Raw genomic sequence first — 9,481 nt, 5'->3', positions numbered from 1 at the left:
AAAATCATGTTATAACTTTATTTAATGAAAAAAACTTAAATTGTAATGAAAAATTCTTAAATTTTAATAAAAATGAAAGAACTTAAATTTTAATGAAAAAGACTTAATTTTAATATTAAGAAGAATTTAAAAAAAATCTGAGGCGTGGACCTACGAGTTCTCACACAAACTGTTTATGAAACTTAACTGTACTACACTGTTTATGAAACTTACTACACTGTTTATGAAACTTATGATATTGTTTATGAACCTACTACACTGTTTATGAAACTTAACAGTACTACACTGTTTATGAAACTTAACGGTACTACATTCTTGTCTCTCCCCTACTTGAATTTTCTTGGCACATTCTCACCTTCCAAACACATTTTCTTCTTCTAATTCTCTTCGATACTCATCAAATTTTCTCTGTATCTCTTCAATTTCTTAACTTTCTACACTAATTACTTAACTTTCTTCTATTGTCAGCCCATATGCAGCTTCCTTCTCTCCTCCACCTACAATCTCACCTTCTCCCTTTGCAGGATAAAAAAATAACGCAAAAAAAATCAATAAAATTGAATGAACCCACAGATATGAGCCCAGATCGTACCCTCGCTTCATGTCCTTCAATTTCAGAAGCATCTCAAGTCTTCAATCATTTCAATATCTGTGTGAACTTAAAAATCCTAAATTTTGGTTACCATACAATTTCCGAAGCATCTCACGGTGCTGGTGGTTCGTGGATGGAAATTGCTGGGAACATTGCATTCGTCTCAATGGTGCATCATGTAAATCAAACTTGTAGGTATAAAAGCTAGTGGCTTGGTAAATAAAGTCGTACAAGGTACTCTTTAGTGCTTCATATGTCCATAATATATAATAGATACTAGGGTGCACACGCGTGTATATATATATATATATATATATATATATATATTTTTTTTTTTTTTTACAAATATAGAGGTAAGTGTTGTAAAATAGATATTGGAGTAGCCATGATTGGAGTTGCTTCGGGCAAGGCAATTTTTGGACCCCAATTGATGAATACTAGAAAAAGAAGCAGTTGGAAGATGTAGAGACTGCAAGCACGCTTGATAATTTTTTTTTTTTCTTTTGTCCTTATTATTAAATAAAATTATTAGATAGTTTTTTGTTAAAATTCAAAGTTTTGAAGCCTTGTTCATTAATTTTCCGTTTAAAATGTGGATTTTTAAATGCTCTTCAGTTTTATCTCTTCACTTCTTGTGGCCGCATAATTTAAGCATTGTGCATTAAGGATGATGTGTTCTACTGCTGAAATATAGGCAGTGTTGGTGTTTCATCTCTTTGGGGAAAAGAGGAAGATTACAACATTACTTCCTTTTCCATGTTCGGGGAGTTCAAGGTTGGGATTGTTTCTCCTCCCTTGGGAAGAGAGGAGGAAAAACAATCCCGGCCTTGAAGTTTCTCCTCCTTTGGAAAAAGAGGAGGAAAACAGACCCTCTAGCAAATCACCATGTCCAGAAACTTGAAAAAATGGGACAGCAGGGGGAAGCAGATCAATTTTCCTCCGAGCTCCTACAGGTCCAATGGTCCGCTGTAACAGAGCTTAAACTGTTGGATCAAATCTGGGTAAGGGACTCTTTTGAGGAGCCGGGTGGAAATAGGGGGATGTTACGGCCGCTCCGACAGCGGCTATATGAATGATTTCACGAGGCCAGATAGGCTTAAATTCTAAGGGAGCTACGGAATTTTTTCATGTAGGTCGGGTAACAGGAAGGTGTAAGCCTGTATGCAGATGCTAGAGTAACAATTGGTTGTGTAGCGAGGTTCACCTGCACGATGCCATAGATACGAAGAGCTAGCTTTGCTACCTGAAAAGTCTTACTTCCTTGCGCGTAAAACTCGCAAACAGATGAGCACAATTGATAAGCACTGTCAAAGAACTGAACATCACATGTTAAAGCAAATGTGAGAGATCATTGCTTGCGAAAATAAATCTAGCATTTAGTTAACATTAGCTCCTTAAAAATCTAGTTTCAAACATCTTGATAAGATCTAGGTAATTACAATTCACTTCATAATAATTGCAAAAAGAATAAAAACGCGAATCTGTGCCAAAGCATATACCGGTGCAAATATGGAATGACATGAAGGAAGTTTCGTATAAACTACTATCCCATTGAACCAATTACACGTAAATGTATTTTACAACCTATCGACAGGGTAACGTGTAATTCTACATGTTTGATGAAAACAATCTCAGAAGAAACACAAACCTATGAATATAAACCAGCAAGATTAGAGATATACAGTGGAAAAAAGAATGATATGATAACCCCAGATATTGGAAGCGTATGCTATAAAAACAAGTTTCCTTGTACAGTTATGATAAACAAAACGAAAGCCAACATGCATGCTGGTATCAGCTCGTAGTGATCATTATGCAAAGAAGTGCTGTCACTTAGCTGTCCTGCATTGACATATTCACTTTTTCCAGTTCTACCCGTTGCAGAAACATTAACTGACGTTGAACCTAATAAAGATGATACAACGGGTCAAAGTTTAGTGCTGGGTCTGCTGGCATAAACTCACAGCTTCGAGAGTAAGTGCGAAAAAGATATGAATGAAAGATTGCATAAATCAGGTAGGATACGGAAACTTACAGTCATAGTTAGTCCATCCAATTCGTTGACCACCCAAATCATAGACAACAATCTTGTCTTTTAGCACAAGGTCTGGCAAGGGGAATATCACATTAAGAAAAACTCTTAAACATACATCCAACCACAGAATTCACGATAAGGGAGTATAAACTTTCAAAGTACAGAATCCACAAAATTAATTAGTCGACAAAAAGTTTCCAGTTTGGTGTCTATACCTCCTAAAATCGTTATCCCTGAACCTTGAATTTTTTGAAGACCAATGCACCACCTTGCAGCACCACTCTGTAACAAGAAGTTTACCCATCTCAAATAATGATTCAGACAGCAAGACTATAGCTTTACATAAGGTATAAATAAAGGACAAGCAATGTATGGACAGTGTAAATCTTATAGCTCAAAACCATTTCTACTTTCCAATATTTACTCGTTCTAAATGCTAGTGAGTGGAGAGAAACTGTTAATGAATGAAATGTTGAAGGAAATGAAGCAGGATGTATACTGAAGAATAGCCAAGGAAGACATATGCAATTGGAAAATCCATCACATGGACTGTCCACTAGAAGAAGCAGATGCATTTCACTTTATTCATCAGTATTGTGAGAAAACAAAATGTCCGTGCAAGTTCTTAGTAACTGAAATATCTAAAAAGAAAACTTACGGCAGAAGTCTGCTGTATGAGGTAGTCCTGAGGTCTCAAAATCATGGATGCGCCACCAGCAAAGTTAAAACTAACTTGAGGAAATATATCACTGACACTGAACACAAAATACACATACATGTTAGAGAAAACCATTACAAAACAGAAAGCACAAAATGAGAAAAGAACGGAGACGACAGATTCAGAAAGTTAACCTTGAGGTGACCAAATAACATTGATTGCCATTGGAAACAACAGGGCTCACAGATTGTGAAACAGAAGCTGTTATCTGCATGGCAAGGAAAAATATTACTGAAAATTTTCTAGCTTTATTTACCCAAACTTTGTGAAATTCAATACTCAGTGTCATCACCATAAAGATTGACTAGCGTAACATATCAAAGAGCATGATGTTTCCATTTATTTCTCCCGAAGCACCAGAATGATGTCCAAAACAGACTAATTATAGGAAATCACATAAGTGAGACTTACAGCAGTGATAAAAGGGCCATACGCTTCAGCTGCGAGGTATGCCAAAGTTGTACCAGAATCGACTATAGTTCCTCGGTTGCTTGATGTTGCAAACACTGCGGAATCAATGGGTAATATCTGCCCGTTGACAGAAATGCTCTGCAGATTCAAATTATAATGAGGCCTGAAATATTAAATGTCCAAATGGTTAGTCAAAAACACATCAGTGAGGTTTATGCTATTCATTCTCAGGAATATAGCAGGAAACAAAAATGAAAAAGAATAAGTCCCTAATATTTGACATGTCAGAAAAAAATTTCGTTTAGAAGTATATGCAGGACTAGTTAATTTTTAAAGGATTCTGAATGGTCAAGTGAACTGCCCTTTTGTTCACAAGGCTCTATTTGTCCATACCAAAACAATATTCTGAAGGTGATTTATTTGTGTCACCAAAACTGTTTGGTTTTAGGTAAACTTATGCTATAATGGAGTCAGATTACTATTGTGAAATAACAGAAGGCCACAAAATATTTTTAGCTTCGGGGTGATATTGTAAGATGTGCAGTGAAATTACAGAAAGGAACGTACTGTGAGGGGACAAGCGGGCTATAGACTATATTTGGTTCCAGAATCTCGCCGATAACCAATATACCTCCACCAGTATCGTCTCCCCTCAAGCAGTGGGAGAAGACACTTGGTGCTACTCCTTGTGAAGACAACTGAGAGATGACAGACATACCCTGTTGGCCAAACCCAAAGATCCCATCAACAGCTCGGTCTGACTTTGTCAAGTCTCCAGTCTGCAAGGTGCTACACCTGTTTTCACCATCCTAGAGAATGACTTTCAAGATTCAAGAAAAATGCACAAAAGAGTATAATTCAATTATTTAACTTGGAAAGGCCCATTATAACTCACCCAAAGACAACATTAGCTGAAGAATTTTGGGTCATAGAACCCTCAAGAATCGTCTCAAGGTGCAACAAGTCTGATACGTAATAGCCTGATGTCCCACTGCCGTCTCCATACTGGAAGGTGTACGAACACTGGTTATTCTGTGTGGAACAAACAGAATCCGATTGAGATCCAAGACTGCACCTTCGATCTGAGCAAGAAATGAATTGTGACGTTGATGAACTTCGAGGATCAAACAAATTGAGCTGAATCTGTATGAGTTACAAGCAACCATTTCAAAAATTGTAGCAGAATATGGCTCCTAAGCTTTCAAAAACTCGAAAAAAAGAATTGAAACCATGATAGGATTGTTGAAAGTAAGGAAATGCGAGTTTACCGGGAGCCCACTTGTTTCAGGGCAACCGTTGCAGGAACCGCAACTGACCCACAAAACATCACTTCCGGTATCAATCTGCACATAATAATCTCTTGGAGGAGATCCCAATTGCAGCTTTGTATAATAAAGCCTAAAAAGGGAAATAAATTCCGAGAAAAAACAACAGAATTAGTAACAATTCTCCAAAGCCTTCGATGATAAATACCCATTACTGCTAAGAATATAGAATTTTAGAGAAAAAAAAATCAAAGCAGAAGAAAACAATTAAGAAAATCAGCATTAAACTTATACAGCTTTTAAAGAAACAAAAAAAGAAATAAGAGATGGTTTACAAATAACCACAGCAGGGAACTAATTGTTACTTACAAGGAAAGAAACCCAACTTAAAAATGCAACCCATTATCCACAAAATCAAATCAAATCAAACACACAAACCAATCCATAAATTAGAGAAAACCCACATCAAAAACCCATTAAAAGGGCCAAAGGAGGAGACCAAATTACCCAACGCGGAAGGGGTTGTAAGTTCCCTCAACAGGGAAATCAGCGACGCCATTGGAGGACTGAAGCCTCCTCCCATGCCGGACTCTGTCCCGGGCTCTGAGTTGGCTCAGGTCCACTCGGTGGTTCGAAGGAAAAGCTCTCTCGAGGGTGAGGGTGGCCGGAAAACTGCACAGAACCACGGCCGCCGACATCAGAATGGCTCCGGCGATGAGAATCCCGGCGGGAAGGCCCATTACAGTGGGAACAACTAGAATTTGTATCAAAAGCCAAGATTTAATCAGGAGCTCTCAGAGCTTCCAATTCTAACCGCAGACAAAGAGAGAATATGGAAAGAAAGTATAATCCGTGTGCGTTTTTGAGAAATAAAAAGAAGGAAAGAAAGAAAGAGTCTTGAGAGAGAAAGCAAGAGATAGAGAGAGAGAGAGAGATGGCAATTGACGTGAGAGAGAGAGAGGAGAAGTTTCGAAAACGTGGAAATGGTAAATAATTTATTTAAATATTTGTTTGTTTTTATTGTTTTATTAATTGCGGTAAACTTTTACTTTTCAAAGGTACAAAATCTCGAGTTTGCGGTGTGACACAAGTGGGGATCTTCCGTGCTTCTTCCGAGTTTTGGTGAACTACAAAAACATGCACATGCGCATGCGCATGCGCCTACGTTCATCATCTTTTTTCTTTTTCTTACTTTGCAAGTAATATATTGGGAGAGACCCAAACAACCGTTGCATTTTACAGTGCAAGGTATCTGTAGCCTGCCGACATGATCCGCCACCACTCTCACCTTCGTCTCCTAGTTTTTGTACACGTCAACCGAACCTCCCTCGACAGCTTATCTTCACCACTATCCAACCCAATCCGTTACATATAGTGTTTAAAATATCAGTAGCAGTGAAAATATTGATATGTAAATTTATGAAAATATTAATAAATATATCATATTGATATCTATTGTCTTCGATAGAAATAATGAAAGTTGGCTCCAAAATGTGGAAATTTGAAATGAAACATTATGGAATGTCCTATAGCATTTTGTTGATATTTAATCGATATGTCAATTTTACTTAAATTTAAGAATTTTTGGGATATTGACTTCACCTCACCATTTCTGGGATATGGTCATTTTTTCTGTATTGTCTTCACTTTTTAACCTCCTCCTCCTTAATATCACATAAATATGTAATTTCATCAATGATTTGTGTATCCAACCTCACTGTCTCTTTAACACGCATCCATGACTACAAGGAGTATGGTGAGGGAGTGTGATTAGAGATGAATATTTCTAAGTTTTGTCTACATTTTAGGTACAGCAGACTCCTTTAAGGAACCATTAGAAATGTTCTTCGAAAAGAGCCAATTAAGTTCCATTATCTTTTTGAAATGGCATGTAGTCCAATTTTTGTGAACTTTAGCAGAACCCAATGCACAATTATTTCACATTTAACCTTTACATGGTCGGTTTTTAAAGCTAAAGGTAGTCCACGTTTTGCAATATATCTCCTCATCAATTAATTGTTAAAAGGACAAGAAGTAGGGTTCTTCTTTTTCCTTTTACTCAAATGACTAATCTACCCCCATAAGTTTTATTAGGGTGTTCTTTTCTTTTTCTTTTTTGTTTGATTGTTACTGGTATTAGGAAATGAATTCTCTTATGATCTCTTCCACCTAATCCTCATCATCAAACAATCTGAGTCTTTGAAATTTGATCCAAAGGTTAAAAACACAGGCCCACTCTAAAAGTTATAATAACGACGAGACTAAAGGTTGTAGCCTGATCCTTTTTAATAAATTTATTTTGACTTGCAACTAGAGGCAAATTTTGTACAAATTTAAGCCAAGAGTGACCTAAATATAACCCTCCTGTGAGCTACAATTCTATTGCAAATTCCATCCATTTCAATTAGCACGAGTCTTACATAACTTTAATGGTATAAAGTTAAGAAAAAAACAAATCAAGATTGGTTAATTGATTTAGATTAGATGGACAAAGTATTAGGTTTGCGTTTATACAGTATTGAGACACTTCAACTAGGACTATTACTTAATACTTTTAACATCAATGTACATATAACATACAATACAAAATTTCATCGTTCTATAAACGTTTAAAGATTGAAATGAATTTAACGGGCAGATGCAATCGAAGTCTTCACATTCATACCAAATAGGGCTGCAATTTAAACTACAAATCGAAGGCATGTCAATTATTTCAACTAGAAAGAAAATCAAGTATCAAGACTTATTTCATTGAAAAAGGAAAAGTGAAACAGAGTTTATATTTTGTGGGACATCACATTATCCCTAGACGAGAATGTGCTAAAGAAGAAAAAAAATAAGAACAAGGAACACCAAATGTGTACTGTCACTTTGCTTTGTGTAAAAAACCAAGAAATAGAGAAGGAAGCTTCCTGACATTCCCTTTTCTATGCCACAACACAACAGACACCCTTGTAGAAGGATAATTAATCGAAAGATAATTTTTGCACACATTTCTTTTAGTCTCACACAATTCTTTTTTTTCCTTTGTTTTTTTTTTTTGGTTATCGAATTTTTATTTTTGGTTATCTAATTGAATAAAAAAACAAAAATAACAGCCGAAAACTAAACATGGGAGCGTTTGTCTACAAAGGGTGTGTGTTTATTATTTCTCATTTGATAATATCATTTATGCAAAAGGAAATCTCTCAAGAGTAGGACTTTCTATGAACTTTTTTTTTTTTTTAACAAACGATATTATTTACACTAAAAGGGTGGGAAAGTGGGCTAAGCCTTATAATGGGTTAGCAATAATGTGGTTCAAATTCGCGTTTGACAATAATTGAACCTAAGACCTCTTACTTACAAGTGAAGAGGAATACCATTATATAGTAGTACTAAGTGGCTGCATCTCTTTTCGTTTTTTTTTTACACAATATTTTATAATGTTAGTGTGGAAATTGACGTTAATATCAAAGAGTCCATGAATAGTTCCACTTTTAAGAGAGTCTCCTGGCATTTCTATAATAATATATAATATGTTGAATAGATAATTCCATATGACTTTAGTTGAACACATTATAACCACAAAACCTGACTTTTGGCGATCTCAAATCATAACGAGTTGTTCTTAAATTTTTTTTGAGTTCATTTTTTGCACAATGGGCTTACCAAACAGCTTACTTTAGGACTTAAACTTAAAAATTGTTTTTGAATTAAAAATTTTGAACTCAAATCAAATACCAAATAGAACCTAAATTATTGTTGTGAAATTGATTAAGGTGGAGAACTCCAAAAGACGTACCACGAAAACCCTTCTGGTTTATACTCATAATCAAACCTTACGTGCTACTCTTTCTCCACTTTCGCAATGCATGAAGGCATGACTCCTCATGACTCATGACCACGTCTCTCTCTCTCTCTCTCTCTCTCTCTCTCTCTCGTCAAAACTCAAAGATTTGAAGTTGAAATTTGGTAAGATTTTTCATTGTGTTCGAAACACGAGGCAATACGTCACATGTAATTATATAATTAGTGCAAAGTTATTTTTTAAAGTGTTTCTTTAAATATATAATTACATGTTATGTATTATTTTATGATCTGAGCATATTGAAAAATCTCTTGAAATTTTGATATTTCGAAACTAGCTAGAAAGAATCTCAAAATCTTAGATTGTTATAAATAGGCAAAAGTTAGAGAGGTAACATTTGCTAGAGACATGAGTGAAGTAGTTGCAACGTGATACATGTTTATTTTTGTAACTATAACACAAAAAGATTGCAGAGAATGAAAGGAATGAAAGGATATTGATATTATTGCTTTCATTTTTTTCTGTGTTGTGTATTATGATCATACACGGAATACTCTTTATATAGAACTATATCTATGAAGAATTATTAAAGTGAAATGAGTGCATTATGAATCATGTAGCAACAACAATACTATTATTCTTAAGTATTCCTTACTTTTTCATCTTAGGC

At 35.5% G+C, this 9,481-nt stretch overlaps 1 protein-coding gene across 1 annotated transcript; it reads right to left on the bottom strand.

Moving 5' to 3' along the window:
- Nucleotides 1-2,107: 2,107 nt before the first annotated feature.
- Nucleotides 2,108-5,984, bottom strand: LOC103954734 (aspartic proteinase 36). The gene is made up of 10 exons (XM_009366556.3): nucleotides 5,529-5,984; nucleotides 5,025-5,154; nucleotides 4,652-4,899; nucleotides 4,324-4,551; nucleotides 3,757-3,919; nucleotides 3,480-3,553; nucleotides 3,286-3,382; nucleotides 2,843-2,909; nucleotides 2,628-2,699; nucleotides 2,108-2,497 (listed from the first exon to the last, which is right to left on the bottom strand). Exons 1-10 carry the CDS (start codon nucleotides 5,759-5,761, stop codon nucleotides 2,322-2,324), a joined length of 1,488 nt encoding a protein of 495 aa, XP_009364831.2. The 5' UTR covers nucleotides 5,762-5,984; the 3' UTR covers nucleotides 2,108-2,321.
- Nucleotides 5,985-9,481: the final 3,497 nt, after the last annotated feature.

Source organism: the organism of the source record quoted next, unplaced genomic scaffold (genome assembly GCF_019419815.1).
Source record: "Pyrus x bretschneideri cultivar Hongxiangsu unplaced genomic scaffold, Pyrus_bretschneideri_v1 Contig5, whole genome shotgun sequence".
Lineage (NCBI taxonomy): Eukaryota > Viridiplantae > Streptophyta > Magnoliopsida > Rosales > Rosaceae > Pyrus > Pyrus x bretschneideri.
This window is presented reverse-complemented; position numbering and strand designations above follow the sequence as displayed.